The 23,119-nt window shown below is 46.9% G+C and overlaps 1 protein-coding gene across 1 annotated transcript in view; it reads right to left on the bottom strand.

Annotated features, from left to right (window-relative positions):
- Window positions 1-1,441: 1,441 nt before the first annotated feature.
- Window positions 1,442-23,119, bottom strand: part of LOC146181494 (putative chitinase 10) — a 46,196-nt gene continuing 24,518 nt past the window's right edge. The window contains exons 5-9 of the mRNA XM_084577890.1: window positions 12,609-12,703; window positions 10,112-10,223; window positions 6,426-6,587; window positions 4,150-4,263; window positions 1,442-1,634 (exon numbers count right to left, since the gene is read on the bottom strand). Of these exons, the coding sequence (XP_084434016.1) occupies window positions 1,470-1,634; window positions 4,150-4,263; window positions 6,426-6,587; window positions 10,112-10,223; window positions 12,609-12,703 (648 nt within the window). The 3' untranslated portion in view covers window positions 1,442-1,469. The remainder of the gene's footprint in view (window positions 1,635-4,149; window positions 4,264-6,425; window positions 6,588-10,111; window positions 10,224-12,608; window positions 12,704-23,119) is intronic.

Raw genomic sequence — 23,119 nt, 5'->3', positions numbered from 1 at the left:
CGCCGATGCTTCTTGCCGCAGTTTTTTTGCTTTGTTGTCTCTGGATTAGTCATCTTGCACAGCTTTGACAGCATGCGAGGAGCAGAGAAAACGACTATCAGCGCCGTCCTTGTCGTCTGGTGGGCCCACATTCATGACTATAATAGCTCGCCCCATCCGCAGCGCTGCCAAGAGACATTCGGGGTGGGATGCGTTGGTTTGGTTTGTGGGGTTTAACGTCCCAAAGAGACTACGACTATGAGAGACGCCGTAGTGGAGGACTCCGGAAATTTTGACGATCTTGTGTTCTTTAACCTGAACAGACATCACAGAGCATTCGGACTTCTTGCTTTTCGCCTCCATCGAAAAGCAGCAGCCGAGCCCGGGATTCGATCCCGCATCCTTGGTCACAGCAGTCGAGTGCCCTAACCACTGCGCTACCTCAGTGGGATGGGGTGGAATGGTGCGACTAGATACAAGACGACGTCGTACGGAGTTCGTGACTAGTATTTTTAACTTTTGCGTTCACCAATTCAGTAACATATGTTTTGGACACCATTGTTGACTCTTGTCCCCACCTACGATAGGCTGTGGACTTGTTTCTCACCTCTCACTTCTGCCTCTATGTGATCCGTAACATAGTGCATTCATTCGTAGTTCATCGCATTTTTTGTCAACCCGTTGCTATTGTCGACAGATACTTTTAAATATCAAATGTACAGATCCGTTGAGCACGTAACGTGGTGAGTTATGATTGTTGTTGAATATAACGGCGTACTTTGCAACTGTGGGCCGCGCTGGGTCTCCTCCTTGGACGCCACAGATTGGAAGGCATTTACCTGTCTACCGTTTCGATGTTTTGTTACATAGCGGCTCCGCTGTAGCAACAAATAAAGCGCCGAAACATCTTAATTTAACTGTAGAAAGTATGTGCACAATTCATAACTCTTCTAGTCATTTTCACGTGAATTAATATTGGTGATCTCATATCGCTGTGGTCTAGTTCGGTTACCACAAATAGTGAATACCGGTTGCTGCATTTCATGCTCGGGAATTCGTTATTGCTGTGCGATGCTTCACAGAAGTATCCCTATACATGTAGTAAGCTGCATCAAGCTCTTTCCGATATTTCAACCCTAATTTATATTAAGGAAATCCCCCCCCCCCCCCCCCCTAGTAGTGAGGAACGTCGTTATGGATGTCTCTGTGCTACTTACCACCACGTGGTGATGTTGACCATGCACTGAAAATACACGGCTTCGTATTTGTCATCATCATCGCAATCTCAGGTCTCCGTCAAGGCAGGTTCGGACCCCTCATAACGCGGACTTAGCAGAAAAGTACGGCCGGCACTAGGCCAAGAGTTACTGCGTCAGAATTGCGATCGATAATAAGAGAAAAAATGCAGGCAACAAAAACACTCGGATGTCGCATCCTTTGAGCGCAACTGCACTCTTTATTCTCGATCCAAACGTGCACTTCACAGACCCTCAGGTATCCTGATTGGGCGGCTTGCGATGGAAGAGGCGCATGGCCTGCTTCACGCTCTGAGCTAGGGGGAAGTGCTTCTCGGAACAGATGCCTCGGAAGTCGTCCTTTTCAACTTGGACGAGCATCACGCAGAAATCTGGGTTCCTGCGCATCGCCATCCGCACCTGCGGGAGAGTGCCCAGGCGGCTGAAGGCAGGAAACGAATGGGCCGGCAAGAGGTGCCTAACGAACAGTTCATGCTCGAAGCATCATCCACATTCATGCAGTACGAATGTGCAAAACTTAACACTGAAGAGGTCTGCATTAGAGAAATCCAAAAGCATGCGCGTTGGCTGCTCTTTACAGTACCTAGAATGACATGAATTAGCCCTTTTGAGTGTGTTGACTAGACACTAGTTATGGTAATGATTTTTATTGACTTACACAAGTCACGGACTCGATAGTCACGCATTTTGGATCTCCGATCAGACTGACTCATGACAAGTGCGTATGACTCGCGATTAAACTCTAATGACTCACATGACATGACCAGGCGTGACACAGCATTTGTACCACTTGTCGTTACGCACACATTCATGACTACAAGCCTCATCTTAATCAGATACCATATCACACTTTAGATTTTGCTTCCGCTTTTTGCTTCCATGTTTTTCGGACTTGTTTTCGCAACCATAGCCCTAATAAACGCACCTTGATAAGGACAGGGACAAGAGCTTGCGGCCAGAAAACAGCACTCATCCCGAACCACTAATAAATTATACATTTTACTGTCTCTTCTGGTGCCCCGCCCGCAGCCTGCAGGAACCAAATAAATAACACTCGACAGGAAGAAAGCCACCGCTTACACAACACGCATTAGGCTTCGTCTCAAGTTCATTTGTGCATATTTCTTCAAGACAGTTCGTTAGTGTAAGCACAGAAAGTGCCCTCGTATCCATAAGTAGTTTTTATTTCTGCTTGCGAGTGTATGTGAACGTATAGACTACACAATACATATTTACTGCTCTCTGTGCAATTATTTACTTTCTAGCTTTCTCCCTCACTTATTACCAAACCAAAAAAAAAAAAAAAAAAAAAAAACGTGGGCTGCGGAAAGCTGCTGTCGCCTGGTAAAAGCGAAGATGCCGCTATTGCTATGAGTGGGCGTTTCGTCGCTTTCAACAAGACATCATATGGCTCGAAAAGCGGGACAGGGGTCCACCCCCACCTCAACTTACTTATACTTGATTACATATCACATATATCATTACATAAAAATACCCCTATATGTTACATGCACACAATATATATATATATATATATATATATATATATATATATATATATATATATATATATATATATATATATATATATATATAAGAGCACCGGATGTGATATTCGGAGGTCGTGGGTTCGGATCCCACCATCGGCACGTTGTTTTTTCTTCTACTTTGTGTTTAATTATCTTTCCCCTGAACAGATTACATTACTAATTTATGTGATTATCGAAGTAAAAATTAAAAAAACAATAAGACAAAGTACAATCCCCAATGCTTTCCTTGGCCTGTCCTACTGTTGGCTTCTTTCCTTCATGTATTATAACGAGCACCCTCATTTCCCCTTCATTTATCGGTATATATATATATATATATATATATATATATATATATATATATATATATATATATATATATATATATATATATATATATATGTGTGTGTGTGTGTGTGTGTGTGTGTGTGTGTGTGTGTGTGTGTGTGTGTGTGTGTGTGTGTGTGTGTGTGTGCATGATAACATAAAAATACATATATTTGAGCACTTCAAATTACAATGCATTGTTACTTTTGGTTTGAACTGCGTGCACTGTGCATACAACGCATACCTCATTGCTTGCTTCGCAATCATCTCCTGTGTTCTTTTTCGTCCACTTATATCTTTTTTGAAAGCTGAGCACCGTTCTTCTCAGGGAACGTATACTGCCCTGGCCACGTCCAATAAATTTCTGAGTCCGGAATAGGAGCGACAGCAGGATGCTCTTAGACGATAAGCCTAATTGGCAAAGTACCTAGCACGTAATTGCAATTTGCCACTCACTCATGTCTGCTATACAAGCAGTAATGATACTTCAGCGTTGAAAGTGGCAAACGGTCCCGAGCTGCGACCAATGGAAACTATAATGGGATACAACTCAAGGAAAAAGCGACTTCCCCCTCAACAGAGCTCCTGCAGTCAGTTGGCATAGAATGATTCTCTTAACGTCGCGGCTGAAACTCACAGACCTGATTGAGACACGCACGATGTGGCGGACAAAAGGAGGTCCACCAGATCTCAGTCAGGCTACCCGCAACGTCACAAGGATCAATGGCCACCGCTGGCTGAAGGGCATCGAGGGGCGTACTTTGCCTTTTTTTGCTTGAGTTGTGTCTGATCATACCTCCCGACAAAGAATTCTTAACAAATCCCTTTTATGCCCTGAGGCGACAAACAATGTTATAAAAAGAATATTTAGGACTCAGACCCCGGTATAAAGGCACCCACAGTGGCTCCCACTTCAGTGCTAACAAAACGGGGACCATGCTACACAGGCTTGTGACTTAGGTGAACTCGCAAGCGTTTGTTAAGCCTGGTTACGCTGTGTATACATCACGGCTGCGTCTGACACAAGCTGGGACCGAACAAAAAGTCCGCCTGCATACCTTGGCCGCGATGGTCTTCTCCGTGTCGTATGAGATCCACGTCCTTCCGCTGCGAGCGTAGTACCCGACGGCGGACTCGACGTACTTCACCTCACTCCAATGTCTCTTGCAAATCTACGGAAGAGGCGAGAGAGAGTCGCGATGTTTAGGATATCCGCGGTACTTTTTCAGCACGCATTTTATGTTCAGTATTGCCAGCCTTTAAAACGCTTGCTCACTATTACGTCTTTCTTCGAGTGACGCGGTAAAGGCGAACTCCAAGCTCGACACATCTTTTATTCTGCTTTGGGTTTTCGGTGACACGTCTAATATACATCTTTAGGGCAATCCAACGAACTGAGATTAGCCAAAGTAAAATGTGCCCAAACAACTTGGGACCCGTTCAGAAGGCTATTTAAGCTCTTGTGATGCCTTTGATGGCTTCTGTGCGTTGATTAGTTCGAACACTAGGAGCGGGGACGGAAGAAGCAATACGGAAACGCTAGTATTCTTAGTGTCATAGGCACAGTCCTGCCACAGAAGTATGATGCGCACCTCGCTGATTCAAATTTTTTTCATAGGTTACGCAATTCCTGTTATGAAAGACCCTATACATATATCAACACATATACCGCTGGTACGCTCTCGTGCAAGCCCAATTAACCGTTATATCTTTCTGCGGATCAGCACCAGAAGCAGCTCCATCATAGGCTGCACCTAAACATCTATGCTACAAGACACGAGCATGACTGACGCTGAATTTAACCTCTTTCAGCAGCATTTTATTCCGCAAGCAATAAAAATAGGGTATTGAAGAAATTACCATAGGAAGACCTAATCAAGCAATAAACGGAGCATATTTCCGCATAGTTTAGGTGCGCCCATATATGAGTATATATCATCTGAAAGCTGGTGCGCAGACAAAGTTAAGGGAAACGATTTTCTTTTTGTTAACCTAATATATTACAATCTAAAGGTTTATCACAAAACGTGCTTTCAATAATTGTTTTGTTATCCTGCTTATGAAAGAGATAGGTTGATGAGCTGCTTGTGAAACAGATAAGATATAAGGCAAATATTTCACTTTTTACGTATGGGATACGGCTTGTTCTCATGCAACTTTCATGCCTGTGATGTTGCGCATTTAGCAGGCGCACTTGCGGGGCCAGCTGGCTACACCCAGTAACTCAAGGCTAACCTGTATGATTTTATTGGTCGGTCGGCTGCGCGTTTTCTGGGGTACTTTCTTGCAGGGGAATAATCCGTTAGCAATATCAGTTTGGAAGGCGAGCAAATTTAGTTCACTTTGTTGGACCATGTCTCTCGGCATTTGCGACACTTTCCAAACAAGGGGTGTAAGGAGTAAACAAAATACACTGCGAGGTGTACTGATTCAACCGTTTCTTTGTTTTAGAGCGTGTAGAACACAAAATCAAGAAGAAATGGGCATGAGTAGGACATGCAGTGCGAATGCATGATAACCAATTGTCGCTGAGGGTAACAAATTAGATTCCAAGGCAAGGAAATCTTAGCAGGGGGCGGCAGGAAATTAGGTGGGCGGATGAGATGAAGTTTGTCGGGGTTAAGTGGATGCAGCTAGCACAGGAAGGGGTTAATTGGAGGAATGTGAGATAGGTCTTGACCCTGCAGTCGGTATAGTCGAGATTATTATTATTATTATTATTATTATTATTATTATGATTATGATTATTATTATTATTATTATTATTATTATTATTATTATTATTATTATTATTATTATTATTATTATTATTATTACTACTACTACTAATATTATTATTATTATTATTATTATTATTATTATTATTATTATTATTATTATTATTATTATTATTATTATTATTATTATTATTATTATTATTATTATTATTATTATTATTATTATTATTATTATTATTATTATTATGAACGTACATGACAGCTAGTGCGGAGAAAACGTCGTTAACAAACGAACCATATATCCCTGTGGTCTGAAAAACGTACAAAATTACGTTCACGAAAACTTCACAATGGTAACTATAGTGACCACGGAATAGTGAGCGCTGTCATGAACGCGCTTAACTACGTCCCGTAAGAGGATTACACTCGGCAGCAACGCCAATTCACTGCCCGCATGACAGCTCAAGCTCGGTAAGAAGATGCGGTGAACACATTTTTCCATTGAGAAGTGTCGGAGGCCCACAAACTGCCGCAAGCGGACTGCGGCTTCGCTCGTTCCAGCGTTCTACGATGCAACGATAGCGTATGTGGCGGCCGTTGATGAGCGACGCACTCGCCTCTGCGTACGAGATGTCCCTGATGTGCCTCCCGGACGCCCCGAGTCCGTGCTGCGTAGCGTCCGTGAGCAGAAACTGGTTTCCGCCCAGAGAGAGCGTGAAGCACAGATGGGAATTGCGGGACCGGGCGGCGAGCAGCGCCAGCTTGTACACTTCGTAACTCTGACAAAGAGAGGGAGAGGGACACTTGTAGTGTTAGCAACAAATCTTTGTTATGGTACCTTGTAACAGCTGATGCCCAGCATATGCAGATAATAGCGGCCCCTGTGTATCCGACGCTGATAATTCAAGCCTATCCAATAACTACCGCGTCGTAGATATCTTCGCATTAAATTCTACTTTTCTTCCTTTATCTAAACTCGAAACTCCCACTTATCCTTTTTGCATCAATTCTCTAACCGAATCTAAGGTTCTCACAGCTTTATTAGTAAGATGCAACTTAAAATACAAACAGCATAAATGACGTCTCTTAAATATGGATCGTGGTCCGCAGAGTGTGTAATACTCCGCTGAACAGAATGCGAAACAATTTTATTGATATTTGACTACTCCAAACAAGCCAGAGAGATCGAAATTATTGAACGTATTATTTAGTCGGAAGGGCTGCTTTGTATTTACGTAACCAGAAAAGCGTTATCAGCGGACTACTTTCTGTCAGGAATTGTGTAGCAGCTTCTGCAGACTTCAGCTGTATTCGACGATAGGCAAGGGTGTCCTCACTGCTGACGCCAAGAAATAATGGGGGACACTTAAACGCCGCCTTTAGGGGTATGACGCGATAGCTTAGGCTATCCCCCACATATGAAGCCCTACTTTAGTCTAGTAGAACGTGCCCGCATGGCATTGGAGTAACGTGATTGTAACGGCAGGGTAATTCTGACATCACCCTCCCGCTGCTGGATCCTGGCAAATGTGACGTCAGGCAGCCCTACGTCCAATCAGTGCGCAACCATGTCCGCTGCCAGCTACCCCCGGCCAGCGTCATTCTCGTGATTTGTGGCTCACAATACCGACGACGGAGTTTTTCGCTAACGGGGGCTTTGACGCCGTCGCATAAATGTGAACGCCTGCGTAAAAGGAGAAGCAAACTTGTGGAGTAAAGTCAAAACTCGATTTAACGAAACTCCATTTAACGAAACTCGATTTACCGAAACCCGATTTAACGAAAGTCCCAATTTAACGAAGATATCGTAATTCCCCTACAGACACCCATATGATCCAATGCTTTGACTAGCTCGAAATAACGAAATCAATTCCATGATCAGTCCCGATTTAACGAACCTGATATCTAAAAATGAAGGCGGAAAGTGGCTATTTTCGGTCAATTTTGTAGAGAGCACGCCAAAATTTATTTATTACGAGCCCACGGTAACAGTGCGGGGCACCGTCGTCCAGCTTTTTTTTTTTTTTTCAAACTGCGCGGTGCAAAACGAGAGTTGTGTTTAACTGAATTCACCAGATGGGGCCAGCGGTAAAAAAAATGTCTCATGCGGCGGTGTTGCACTTCCGTGCTTTTTTGTGGCGTGTTTCGCGTAGTTCGTTCGCCATTGTGCTTCTGCAAATTATCTCCTGTGCTTGAGTACATGCTTCTCTCAAACTGAGCTTTTTAGACCTACAGTGCTACACAGCTCTTCAGACCTACGAGAAACCGGTGCGGTCATTGCTCACAAAGCGAACGCAGGCAAATATCACCGACTTCATTAGTGTAAAATAAAGTTGTAGTCCTCTCGGGCTCTTGATGAGTAACAATTTTTGTTTGTTGTGTGTTACTGGCGCCAGCTGCTGGTACCGCATTTCATTTTGGGAGAATTAAGGATTTGCAAGTATGAGGCCGCGGCAACGTTTTGGATACCACCGCACCTTATAATCGAATGTACCAAATGACTCACTCGGTTTACGAAGTTCTCGATTTAACGAAATAATTCACGGCTCCTCTCAACTTCGTTAAATCGAGTTTCAACTGTAGTTTCATATTAGGTAAACAATGTGTACCGTTTCGTACTTGATTGAACTAAAAAAGAAACTGAAAAAGAAGGCATTTACAGAAAACCTACACATCTCTTGTCATCCACATTAGGTGCAAGCATGAATGCAGTGCAGAAGAGACGCAGCGTATCATGGAACGGCTCTTGGCGATGTTGGATTAAAGAGTGGCCCGTGTTCCTGCGCTCTATCCACCACGACGGCTCAGTGGTTCAGATGTACAACTCGAAAAACTGTTCTTGTTCACTTTTACAACCTGAGCAGCTGCATAAAAAGGATAAAGTAAGAATGCGTTAACTACAGTTATATGTCGTGTACGCTCAAAGGATTAGTTGAGACTCGGCTCGAGTTCTGCAGTACCCGTGTGATATGGTACGTACAGTAGGCGCAGGGGCTGTTTTGGTGGTGAGCTGAGCCAGCCGTCTGAAGAAATGGGCAGCGAGATTTTTGGGGAAGGGTGTGTAAATTCACGTGCAAGAAGACATGAGTGTTCTGAATGTGGTGAGAAAGGGCCCCTAGGCCTTGTCCTCATATTTACTTCATAGAAATACACAGGCCTTAGTCATTCAAGAGTAAGAAATGCCTACGGAGGTACAAAAAAGAAAAGAAAGTAAAATGCTTCTGCTTTCATATTTCTCCAAACCTTCCGCAGGGCCGTGGACTTGCCGACAGGAAAAGAAACACCTGTACAGATGTCAAATTTGTTCCCTGATTCGGCTACTGTGTGTGTATTTCCGAAGGTATACCCCTGACGGAAAACGTTCCAGAAACACTACGTTTATCGCGCAGAGAGTGCTACATAAGCAACAGAACACATGACGCGTTATGGGAGTTGCTGCTCAAGAAAGGAGAATTGATTTCCTGCTTAAAATCATTCGCTATAACGAAAACAGAACGGCTGCAACTATGAAAGCTCTGTTATGTGGAGTCAGATTATTTATAATTGCTAACAATGCGGCGAAATCTAACCCATAACAACTATTCTCTTTTGTTATCAGCGTCTTGTCGTCCCACGTTGCCTTCCATGTGCCGCCAAAGAGTGATAGCATCGGCGTTTCCGCCTGGCGAATTTGTTGATTTCAGGTCCTCAGTAACCCAAGCGAAAAGCCTGTATGAGTCACAATAACCTCATATAGATTTCTCATACTAAACTCGTACTAAACTCACACTAAACTCATACAAATCTCATACACTCTCATATATTCTCATACAGATTTCTCATACTAAACTCGTACTAAACTCACACTAAACTCATACAAATCTCATACACTCTCATATATTCTCATACAGATTTCTCATACTAAACTCGTACTAAACTCACACTAAACTCATACAAATCTCATACACTCTCATATATTCTCATACAGATTTCTCATACTAAACTCGTACTAAACTCACACTAAACTCATACAAATCTCATACACTCTCATATATTCTCATACAGATTTCTCATACTAAACTCGTACTAAACTCACACTAAACTCATACAAATCTCATACACTCTCATATATTTTTCATACGTTGAATGTCATTTGTATGAGATTATATGAGATTTATACGAGTTTAGTGTGAGTTTAGTATGAGAAATTTGTAAGAAGTTATTGTGACTCATAGGTTTTTTTGCTAGGGAAGAAGTGATATGGCAAGCACACATGAACAGCGCTGGTATAGGTTTTGCATTCGGCCCGTCTCGCGCTGCTCACCAGGAACTGTGCGGAGGTGCTGTTGTCGTATTTCCTGTAAGGGTTCGTTAACGTTGTGCGTTCATCCGAATGGCGCATATGGTTCGTGCTGAAACTAGCGAAGTCCACCGACCTGCAAGCAAAGAGAAGCAACAATGAGTTCGCAGAGCGCACTTTCGAGTTATTTACTCCGAACAGAAAAACAGAAACTGTTGTGAACTGAAAAATTTAATGCGGAAGGTCTGCCAGCATTTCTCAAAGGTACGCAGGCGCATGGCGCTCAGTTTTTGAAGTGATAGGTGGATTAGAACCTTTCTCTTAATGACAAACGCCATCCCCTTCGACGTAATATAAAGGAACGTCTCTAGAAACTTTTGCTTCCACATAGTGGTGATTGTGAATGCTCATTATGGCATCACTAAAGTGCGATAACGAAGCTTTCCAACGAAATGTCCTTCTACATTCCATACTCGGCAAATGTGAATTACAGATATTCCTATCAATTGAAACTTAAGCTGCAATTAAGAGATGAACAAAGCAAACAAAAAATAAGTAAGGAAATAAATAAATAAAGGGGGTGGGGGATTCCCCGTGCTTCGAGTGGAACGAATCACCGCCGACGAAAACAGCGCACCTTCCTTTTAAGACATATCAGACCAGTCGGCTATACAGTAAATCTCCAGCATTATGTTGCCATTTTGATGATGGTGGATTCATTTTAATAGCGAAAGGGCATTTTGGGCCAAAGAGTATCAAACATAAGCTGGTCAGCTGAGGCCAATAAAATTTGCTAGGTGTGATGTTTAATGATGTGATAACAACAGCGCTGTATAGGGCCTAAAATTTCATTAGTGGTGCATAATCTCTGAAACCAGTGGAATATAGGGCCTAAAAATTGATTTGCGGTGTATACTGGTCTGCGCAATAAATTAAAAGGAGACATGTACATGTTAAAAGGCTAACCTGTCTTAGAAACATTTCTTCCGAAGGCAGGGTGCCTGATGTTGCATTAGGGAAAAAGCTCATTCATTTAAGAAAAAGAAACAGGCCGAAGCCCACGCCCGTAAGAGATACACACACAAAAAAAACTACTTTTGATAAAAATTTAAAAACTCTTTCCAAAGGGAATAATGATGCATTTTTATTCAACCATTGCTGGTGAGACAATCGCCATCTTCGTGCCAAGTTAGCTTCCAGGTGCTCGGCAGCAACACTGCTGCCACTGAGCTTGTGGAATGCACTCGAATGTGCCAAGAGTTAGAAACGCCTCGCCTATGTCTTTAATTTTAGCTTTATGGAGACGCAACCCAAGCTGAGAAACCGGCCAAGGAAAACAGATAATCAGGGATGAAAAGCCGGCAAGAGCGACGGTGCGTCAAGCAGACCAATGGTTTGGATAAAATAAAACAGCGCGCAAGATGTGGAAAGCGTTAAGGGAAGCTGAGCGATCTGTTCACCAGCAAGGTTAATGATCTAAAGGTGCGAAGGTGGCGACGGCGACCAGGCATGCCTTCCAGCTCGCAAGCTACAAACGGTGGACGTAGGCATGTTTCTGACAACAAAATAACTTGGCCAGTACAAGAGTGCAGTCGAAATAATCTTAGCTATCCAATAAAATGTTCTATGCTACAATGTTCTCCATGCATGCTATCGCCTACTCTGAACGATTATATAAGGCTGTGTTTTTCTTTTCTCTCTACTATAATGTACGTCTCTGCAAAAGACCCTCTCGTCCACTTAGCATATCACTGCAGGCATCTTTGTTACAAAAAAAAAACTTTTATCAGACAACAATGAATATTCCTGATACTAAAACGCAGCGCGCCTCAAACAACAGCATACAGCGTTCTCTTGACCACCTTTTTTATCAGTAAGTGCGAACTGCTTCACCTCTCTAGGTCCCATACTGTAATTCTAATGACGTGGTTATTATCACGCTTTCGATAAGGAGGGTACCTGTCTCTGCGAAAACGTAAAGAAGACGCTTAAGTCGGCTTAAAAATAGAAAGCGACAGCATTGCGAGCAACGTTACCCCTACATATACGTAGCTGCCGTCCTGATGCTTTCTTCACTCGTTTAGTAAAAGGCAGTGTCTGTGCGCTGCCCATCCAGCGTCTATGGACGAAGCAAGTCAGGTAGGACCGAAAACCTCGAGAGTGTTTACTGACAATCCTTCGCTCGGCATTGTGAACCTTGCGGGAGCTTGGCCTCACTCAACGGCGAGCGAGAGATTTAAATAACAGAGCATGTCTAGCCAGGCCTGAGCAGTGCTAAACCGAGACTTACGTAACCTGGGATAGCTGAGCTAAATTGAAGGGATATTTCTGCTCATGTGGACTCTAATGGTATGACATCAAAAGCCGCCTTCAAACCGTGATGAACAGGTTGCCAATTATACTGCTGCCGTTCCAGTGCCTCCTATTTCATGCTGCACAGGCATGCCAATGTGAAACTGTAAACCAGCTCGATAATCTGTGCTAACGGCAATGGACACTCGAAGATGCCATGGAAGCTTACTTAAGTATCTTGATCAGCTCCTTCTCCACGATCTTCTGCGTGCGCTCGACGCCAATGGTGAGCAGGTACTGCGTCTTGAATGACTTGCGCAAAGCCTGCGCGAATAAATAGTACAGAAACAAAGACAGTAATGGAGGATTATGTCTTGGGAACACTGGGTTAGGTTCCATGCTTGGAATGCCGCAGTATAAGAATCTGAACAACGCTCGTCCTGGTTCTCCTCCTCCATCACTGGGGCTCGCCGCATAGGCTGAGCCTCTGTAGCCGCTGATATTCTACTTTCAGCGACATACTTCCGTGCTCGTGGCAGTTCCTGACCCTACTGGGCTGGGACGGTAGGTCAACGCCGCTTGCGGCGGGGGCTAGCCTGCCACCAAATGGTTATATGTTGTAGACCGTCATTGCACCCGCCACCACTTAGGTGGTGGACGACGGCCGTTGTTGCGACGCGCGTCTTTTTCTCCCTCTTCTTTTCCTTCCTTTCTTCTCTATTTTCTCTTCTGTCCGCACGAGGCAGCGGAGGTGGCAAAGCTACAGAGCCAGTAGCAGGCCCGTGCATTTTCTTTTCCTTCGTACAGCCTCAACAACAACTTCACCGTTTGTAAGAATTTTTCTTGTAAGGATTCTTGTTTGATTTTGTTTGTTTTGAAGGATTTTTGTTTGTAAGGCATTTTGTGAGGATTCTGGCTACATTGAAACCTTGTACACGGGACTATTGCAGGCGTCTGCTCCTAACCAAGCACCGCAGCCAGCTGACGCCAAATCTGCCATCGCACTCAGCCACCCAATACATCGACAAACAAGATTAAGAGACTAGGGGTCTCCAATACCCTCGAAGAGCTCATTGAAGCTGCAAGGACTTCACAATACCAGAGACTGTGGCGCAGTCGTACTGGTCGGAGCATTTTGGAAAACTGGGGTATGAGCCGCAAGCATGCTCCAGACGTACAGAAAAAGTACCCAGACAGGTTAGGGACAAATTAAAAATACCTCCGCTCCCCAAAAACATGCACCCCGTTTACTATGAGAGCCGGAGGACTGATAGAGCAACAGCGCTGCAAGCCCGTTTTGAGGGAAGACAGGACGTCTTATACACAGATGCCGAACAATGCGCGAACGGTAGGGGACGTGTTTCAGTAGCAACTAGAGAAGACGGGGGCTCGGTAGTTTGCTGCAGCACCCGAAATTCGACCACAACGGAGGCGGAAGAGGTGGCCATCGCGCTAGCTCTAACACAACAACAGGTCAAAATTATAGTTACAGACTCGAAATCAGCGATTAGAAACTTTGACGCGGGCCGCATTTCGGCCATAGCAGTAAGAGTGTTGGCCAGTGGTCCACCACAGGCAGAGCAGGTCGCGCTCATTTGGACACCGGCGCACCAGGGGTTGAGGGGGAACGAGAAAGCGCACGTACTGGCCCGAGGATTAGCTACATTCCGGGATCCCAGTGACGACTTATGCGCAACCCCGTACCCCTTGCGCGATGAGGAGCCCCTACAGTTCGACGATGACCTTAACACCTACCAAGATATCCTAAATCATTACAAATTAGGCAGATAAGTACTACCAAAAGCGTGTAAGCAACTCACCAAAAGCGAGGAGGTTATGTGGCGTAAGCTACATTACGCCACACACTGGAGTATTCCCGAACCCCCAGCTTTACAGCAAGTGGCACCCGGAAATTTTTATCCCCAGGTGCAAACGTTGCGATGGCATAGCGGACATGATCCATATGATATGGATGTGTCCTAGATTTGGAGAACCTGACAGAACAGATGAGTCCTGGGAGGCACTACTTCTCAAGCAGGACGAAAAAGGGCAACGAGAAGTCATCCGTCTTGCCCTGGCCGCTGCTAAGATCCAAGGGATCCAGGTCGACGGCTGAGGGGGAGGACATGGTTGGGACAGAGCTTCGCCTCGGATCCTCACCAACCTTTTGACGGGTGCAATAAATGTTATTTCTCTCTCTCTCAGCCATGTCACGTGTTCTCATGACATCACAGGCCCCGTCGACCAATCAACGAATTGTATGCCAGATCTCTTCCGATGAGGTCTTTAATTTTGTCGCATTAAATGTGAGGTAAACCGCATCTGCAAAAAGTACGTGTCTGAGTTTAAGGATGATAATAATAATAATAATAACAGTTGGTTCACAGGAAGGGAAAGACACGGTATTAGTCACACTTGTTTCTGTGGGCACCTGAACAGCGCCGTAATAGAAGGGAGGAAGGTAGGAGTGAAATTAGAAAAAGAGAAAGATGAACCATAGTGGAGGGCTACGGAGTAATTTCGTCCATCTGGGGATATAACGTGCGCTGACATCACATTAAAGATCCCTTGCATCGATTCCGGTCACGGTCATAGCCCATTCTTGTACTGACAGCGCCTCCATTACAGAACTCACCTGTGTCAGGTTATTGACCTTTGTCTGCATACTAAATCATTGGAAAATGTTCAGAAGCGGGTTTAAAGTGAACGCACAAGCGAATTGGCTCACTGTTGGCTGGATGAATAATTTCTCACATGATCGCATTCGTTTGTTAACTGCAGGAAGCGACTAAGAACTCGTGTGGTGTTTAAGCGCTTTAGAGCGCAGCTCTTTGGCACCCGCTCCTGGGTTTCGCGGCGTCGGCGTTGTCCCTCGTAACCAGCTCCACTTTCACTCCCAATTTTAGAGCGCAGCTCTTTGGCGTCCGTTCCTGGGTTTCGCGTCGGCGTCGGCCTCGTAACCAGCTCCGCCCCCTTTCATCCCCCCAGCGCTAGCAGCGACCGACTGATACCGCTGGATGCCGCTGACGCCGCTAGAGAGTCAAGATAACGTGACTGCATAGAACACCGTCGCCGCCATGCAGAAAGAGGAGGGGAGGGTCCCCCCCCCCACCTGTTCCTGTGTGGCGGATAGGGTGCTCTTCAGTTGCCGACGCGCCGGTTATTTCACGTAGGCCACGGCACGTCGACGAATACGTGACCACCTTCCCACGGCTAGACCTGGTTCTTGGCGCTGCGGAAGCGAGGGTATCATATTGTTTGCGTCGGCATCGGCGGCGTTGTCCCTGAAACCAACTCCGCAGCTGGGGTTGACTCACTATCGGCGTCAGCAGCATCAGTCAGTCGCTGCTATCTCTTCCCTCCTCCCTTTATCGCGTTGTCCGCTTGCTGCGCGCGCTTCTGCCCCCATAGTTTGCCGCTGGGTGTACACGCCGCCCCCCTCCCCCCTCTTCCTGCGAGTCTCCGGTTGTCAAAGCGCCGGCTCGAACTTAATTCCTTTCTTCGCTCCTCCTCCAATGCAACCCCTGTGCGGTGGCAATCAGAGAGCCAGATCGGTGGCGGCGGATCTGTATATGTGCACCGCCCGAGCCGAAATTGCCGCTGCCGTTCGCCACTGCGAAATTATCTGCCAGTTCTTTCTGAGCCATGAGCGAGACGAAAAAATTCTGTGATAGCGCATACATGTGTTGCTCGATTTCTTTGCCTCAATCTATCGAAAAGGTGGAACAGCTTATTTGCTGCGCTCAAATTTCGCATTAGGAAGTAACGTAATCGTCGGTAATTTTTTTTACTTCGTACCCCTACGGTACAATTCAGGTGTCCACAGAAACAAGTGTGACAGATACTGCGCCTTTTCATTGTAACCAGTTCCACTTTCACTCCCACCTTCCTTCCTTCCCTTACGGCGCGATTCAGGCGTGTACAGAAACAAGGGTGACAGATACTGCGCCTTGCCATTCATATGAACCAGTTATAAAAGGCACGGTTCAGAGCTCAAGTGGACTTTCACTCCCACCTTGCTTCCTTCTCTTAAGGCACGATTTAGGTGTCGTTGGTTGGTTGGTTGGTTCACAGGAAGGGAAAGGCGCGGTATCTGTCACACATGAACCGCGCCGTAAGGGAAGGGAGGAAGGTGGGGGTGAAAGTGGAAAGAGAGAAAGGGGAGCCGTATTGGAGGGCTACGGAGTAATTTCGACCACCTGGGGATTAACGTGCGCTGACATCACACAGCACACGGACGCCATTCGTTTCGCCTCCATCGAAACCCGTGGTCTGGTTCCAACCCGGGAACTCCTGCACATTATTCGGGCCTCTTACCACTGCACCACCCCGGCGGGGACTAACTTAACTAAATATTTTAGTATTTGATACATTCAAATGTCGTGCCAAGCCACTCGCTAATCAGACCATTTTTCGCCTTTACTTTTTCATTTTTTCTCTTAATTAATTACCTAATAACTTATCGGCCTTATTATTTTTTCTACAGCAACATTGCGTCAGCCTCTATTGATTGACACCACTCATTAACCTCTAATACTTCTCAATTGCCCGCAACTGCTGCGGACACGATTTTGTGGACGTGGTCTGCAGACGCGGTCTGCGGACACGGTCTGTGGACAGAAATCTGTGAACATAGCTAAGTAACGCATTGGCGTTAATAATAATAATTGGTCCACAGGAAAGGAAAGGTGCCATATCTGTCACCCTTGTTCAGTGGACACCTGAACGGCACCGTAAAAAATTAAAGAGCACTGCAGAATCTGCATTGGAGTAATGCGAAAGCACGGATGCTGCTGTTGATTGCTTCTGGTCGCTTCTAGTTGCTTAATTCACTTCTTGCTTGCCCATTTTAGTCTTTAGCACTTTCAAATTGCGAGCCAATCCCTTCCTATGCCCTTTTTCGGCTCTACTTCCGGTTGCGTGACGTCACATGATCTACCTCATTAATTAACTTCTTGTTTACCCATTTTAGTCTGGTACTTTCAAATTGCATGCCAATCCTTTCCTATGCCCTCTATTTCCGGTTGGTTGACGTCACATCCTTGACGTCATATCCACTACGGCACGCCTTTCTCTCTTTCTGCTTTCACTTACACCTCCCTCTCTTCCCTTACGCGCGGTTCAGGTGTCCACAGAACAAGTGTGGCATATACTGCGCCTTTCCTTTCCTGTGAACTAGTTATTCGAATTAATTACCTAATTGACTTATTAGCCTAATTATTACTTCGCCAACTACATTACGTCCCCCTCTATCGATTGACACCTCTCATTAACCTCTACTACTTCTCACTTACAACTGTTGCGGACACGTTTTGCGGGCACGGCCTGCGGACACGATCTGCGGACACGGCCTGCGGACATGGTCTGCGGACAGAAATCTGTGAACATAGCGAAGTAATGCTTTCTCAATAATAAAGTGTGGCAGGTGGAAGTGAAAGTGGAACGAGGAGCCATAGTGGAGGGCTGCAGAGTAATTTCCACCATTGGTGGTTTTAACGAGCGCTGATATCGCACAGCACACATAGGTCACTGCGTTTCGCGTCCATAATCGAAATCGGTTTTGGTTGGTTTGTGTTTAACTTCCCAAAGCACCTCAGGCTATGAGAGAGACCGGACAAATTTCGATCAACTGGGGCTTTTAACGTGCACTTTGCACAGAAGCGATCGTTTTTCCGGCCAATGCTACACCATAACTTAGGTCTCACAATCGCTGGTACCTCCTGTAAAGCGTGCTATGCGGATTGCCAGTCAGCGATAGGTGAAACCAACTTTGGCGACCTTTGGCTTGGGATATCAGAGTCTGCATCAGAGTGCGTCTACGCATTTTAATAAACACACGGTCTTTAGCTTCTACTTTGAACCTATCAGTCAACTATCTCATAAGGGTGCAGGCTTCTGTTATTTGAGAAGTTAGGAATCTGAGGGTGCCTTGCTTTTCGCCTGCCCCGACGTGATGGTGCTTTGCTATGGAGCTTATATGTAAAATTTGATAACAAATTAGGCGATAAAGAAAAAAAAAGGACGTGATGGTGCAGTGGTAAGACGCCCAACTACTGTGCAGGAGTACCCGGGTTCGAGCTCCACCGCTGGCGGCTGCGTTACCTACGAGGCTGGGAGTGGTAGGTCAACGCCGCTTGCGGCGGGGGCTAGCCTGTCACCGAATTTTTGTTGTTGAAGGCCGTCACTGCACCCGCCACAGCTTCGGTGGTGGACGACGGCTGTTGCAACGCATATCCTTCTCTCCCTCTTATTCTTCTCTGTTTTCTCTTCTGAACGCACGAGGCAGCAGAGGTGGCTCAGCTAAAGAGCCTGTGGGAGGACCGTGCATTTTCTTTTCCTTCTTCCTGCAGTCGCAACAAACAAAGTGGCGTCCATGTGGTGTGCAATGTCAGTGCACGTTAAAGATCGCTGGCCAAAATTACTCCGGAGCCCTCCATTTCGGCACCCCTTTCACTCTTTCCGCTTTCACTCCCACATTCCTCACAGGAGTAGGAAAAAAACATTTATTTAGAGTGAAATGAGAAACTTGGGTGCATATGGTTATGGCGCTGGGTGACAGACCCTATTTTGGGGTGCCATTGGCCGCCGCCTTGGCCCGAGCTCTCTGGGCCAGGGCACGTTGGGCCTTCAGGTCCAAGCAGAACTTTTGTATTTCTATTTTGCTGGCAGGCGCACACCATGTGTCATAGGTCAGCTACTGCCCACAAAATTCGCACCTACCCGTTTCTCGCATAAAGCGTAGAAGAAAACGAACGCGTGCTTTCGTGTCGACTCTTAAGCAAATCTGGTTTCCTGACACATTGTTCTTTAATTAACATTTACTGTGAGAGTTTGAACAAAAAACTTAAGCCAGGAGCTCAAAAATACTGTCTCCTGAACTACAACACAACGTTCTGAAAATATTTGTCGAAAAGACAAAAGCAAAACATGGAACGTCAAGAAGATAACTAGGCGCGTATGATAGAACCGCAAGTCGACAGCTGGGTACCGCCGAGATTGTCTGGCGATAGCAGTTGCAAGTCGGGTCTCCCGTTTGGAGCTTCTGTTCTGTTTGGAATGGTGTTGCAGCTCATTGTTTCCGGGTGGTCGCGGAAGTGAGCCGCTTTGAAGCGAAGGGGTGAGCTCATTGTTTCTGGATGGTCGCGGAAGTGAGCCGCTTTGACGCGAAGGGTTGACTACTGCAGGTCGTTCGAGCCGTCTGGTAGGCACGGTTTTCAACTTCAAGTGACCTTGACAGATATTGCGTCTTTTCTTATGAGTCAGTTTCCTTCAAATGACCTTGACCTAACGAAGTGTGTGTGCCCACGATTTCGTGCTGTTCACCCAAATGTATACTGCTCCATCCTTCCCCAAAACCTAACTTAAACGGAGAGACAGCTTGCCCCGCCGGGATAGTGCAGTGGTAAGACGCCCGACTACTGTGCCGGAGTTCCCGGGTTCGAAACCGACCACGGCGGCTGCGTTTCGATGGAGGCGAAGCGAAGAGGCGTCCGTGTGTTGTACGATGTCAGCGCACGTTAAAGATCCCCAGGTGGTCGAAATTACTCCGTAGCCCCCACTACGGCTCCCCTTTTTCTATTTCTACTTTCACTCCAACCTTCCTCCCTTCCCTTACGGCGCGGTTCAGGTATCCACAGAGCAAGTGTGACAGATACTGCGCCTTTCCCTTCCCGTGAACAAATTATTATTATAATTAACGGAGAGACAGCCCTAGGTTGGGGGGTGCGAAGTCAACCTTGAAGGTCAAAGTTGTGGCTGCAGGATGAAGGAAAAGAAAATGCACGGGCCTGCTACTGGCTCTGTAGCCACCACCCCCGCGGCCTTTTTTTAAACTGATTCATTAATAGGAAAGGAAAGGCGCGGTAACTGCCTCGCTTGTTTTCTGTGGGCACCTCAACCGCGCCGTAAGGGAAGGGAGAATTGAATTGGTTCGCAGGAAGGGAAAGGCGCAGTATCTGTCACTTGCTATGTGGACACCTGCACCGCGCCGTAAGGGAAGTGATGAAGGTGAGAGTGAAAGTGGAAAGAGAGAAAGGGGAGCCGTAGTGGAGGGCTACGGAGTAATTTCGACCACCTGGGGATCTTTGCCGTGCGCTGACATCGCACGGCACACGGACGCCACTTCGTTTCGCCTCCCTCGAAACGCAGCCGCCGTGCTCGGGTTCGAACCCGGGTACTCCGGCACAGTAGTCGGGCGTCTTACCACAGCACCACCCCGGCGGGGCAAGGGAAGGGAGAAAGGTGGGAAAGGTGGGAGTGAAAGTGGAAAGAGAGAAAGAGGAGCCATAGTGGAGGGCTACGGATAATTTCGACCACCTGGGGATCTTTAACGTGCGCTGACATCGCACAGCACACGGACGCCTCTTCGTTTCGCCTCCATCGAAACGCAGCCGCCGCGGTCGGATTCGAACCCGGGTACTCCGGCGCAGTAGTCGGGCGTCTTACCACTGCACCACCCCGGCGGGGCCCTCCGCGGCCTCGTGCGGACAGAACAGAAAGTAGAGAAGAAAGAAAAAGAAGAATGAGAGAAAGATGCGCGCCGCAACAACAGCCGTCGTCCACCACCAAAGCAGTGGTGGGTGCAATGACGGCCTACAAGAGATAAAAATCGGTGGCTGGCTAGCCCCCGCCGCAAGCGGCGTTGACCTACCGTCCCAGCCCCGTAGTGCCAGGAACAGCCACCCTTCACCCCATCGACTGAATTAGGCTACAAACTATTTAAACGATCTAATGAGAGCCTTCACTAGCCACTTTGCGATGACGCTGCCTAACACCTCAACGCTGCCCAACCTTACAAGAACGCTCGCCCGAAAGGGCTGTTGTGAGTTCAGCCCCTTTCGGACGAGGCTCGTGCGTTCTTGCAAGGCTGTGCAGCGTTGAGAGGTTAGGTAGCGTCATCGCAAAGTGGCCAGCGAAGGCTCTCATTAGCTCGTTTAAATAGTTTGTAGCCTAATTCAGTCGATGGGGTGAAGGGTGGCTGTTCCTGGCCCTACGGGGCTGGGACGGTAGGTAAACGCCGCTTGCGGCGGGGGCTGTTGGCGAGTAATTCCGTCTCCTCAACGGTAGGGTCCTGCAACTTCTTTCTCGTCACTGGTTGCCTCTCAGCGTGTTAAATGCGATTGTTACCGAGAAGTGTTGTGTCTGAACGCAACCTAAAGGTAACATACACTCACTAAAGGGAGGAAATGATTACGTTGAAAATAATTAAATAGTGTCAGCGTTGCCATGCTGTTTTCTCGTGGCTGTGTTCACGACTGGTTTTCTGGCTGTTAGAAGTTAAAAACATCACATGATGCAACCTAAAGGAGAACACCTCCCAGGAGAGATATTGGTAGCTTATTTTAATGTTGCAGTTTAAAAACAAAATTCAAAAAAATAATTACAAACACAGTATTCGAGCATAAATTTTACTCGCTAAATGCTCAGGTTAGTAATGCGTATCCGTTGCGCCACTGAGGCAACGAGTACAGCAGGCTTTAAATCCGCTCTTATACATTTTTACAATATTTCCGGTATCTGTCGACAGGTGACGCTGCTCAGAGGACCCTACCGTTGAGAGAACGGAATCACGCCTATCTCTCTGTGTGTCTGTCTGTGTGTGTACGCGCCGATCCCCTTTTCAACATTCCCAACAAGAACCACTTCTCTGTGTGTGTGTAGGAGGGGGGGGTATAGAACTCTGCATTTTGAGCTCCCTGGGCGCTGCCATATTGTTCAAGGTCTCCCCTGATGGGGCTGGGACGGTAGGTCAACGCCAATTGCAGCAGGGGCTAGCCAGCCACCGAATGTTTATCTGTTGTAGGCCGTCATTGCACCCGCCATCGCTTAGGTGGTGGACGACGGCTGTTACTGCGGCGCGCGTCTTTCCCTCCCCCTTCTTCTTCTTTCTTCTCTATTTTCTCTTCTGTCCGCACGAGGCAGTGGAGGTGGCTCAGCTACAGAGCCAGTTGCAGGCCCGTGCAATTTCTTTTCCTTCTTCCTACAGCCACAACAACAACAACGCGCGTCTTTCTCTCCCTCTTCTTTTTCTTTCTTCTCTATTTTCTTTTCTGTCTGCACGAGGCAGTATGCCCCACCGGGGTGGTGCAGTGGTAAGACGCCCGACTACTGTGCCGGAATACCCGGGTTCGAACCTGACCTCGGCGGCTGCGTTTCGATGGAGGCGAAACGAAGAGGCGTTCGTGTGCTGTGGGTGGTGGTGGTGGTAATAACGTTATTAAAACAGAGGAGTTTGGGGCATGCCCCTGGGCCCCCGCACCGCCCCACTACACTCAAACGTTGATGTTCCTCTGATTCATGACGTCAGCAGCCCAGTCTGGCGATCTTCTGCCGAACCGGGTCCTCAGAGTGCAGCAGGGTCTCCCAGTCCTCCCAGGTGGTAAGGTGATTAGACCCCGCGGGGGAGGATCCGCCTGGCATTGGAACAGGATGTGGGCGAGGGTGGCGATGGGTGCAGGAGGGATTGCTGAGGGTGTGGTGGTAGCGAGACGCACTATAAGGGGACGGGAGGGTGCGCGTTTGTAGTCGTCGCCAGAGCGTCTGGATGTAGTTTAAAGATGGGTGAGGTGGAGGATAGAGTAGTCGCTCGGCCCGATAGGCCTGCGTTAGCTCACTGAAGGAGTGCATGCGATCGCGCGTGAATCCCGGATCGGAGTCCGCCGGCGCCCGGTTTAAAGAACCTCGGGCTAACGCATTGGCGGCCTCGTTACCGGGATTCCCGGAGTGCGCAGGCACCCCTAT

This window comes from Amblyomma maculatum, chromosome 8, assembly GCF_055883805.1.
Source record: "Amblyomma maculatum isolate TAMU_Amacu chromosome 8, ASM5588380v1, whole genome shotgun sequence".
NCBI classification, from domain to species: Eukaryota; Metazoa; Arthropoda; class Arachnida; order Ixodida; family Ixodidae; genus Amblyomma; species Amblyomma maculatum.
This window is presented reverse-complemented; position numbering and strand designations above follow the sequence as displayed.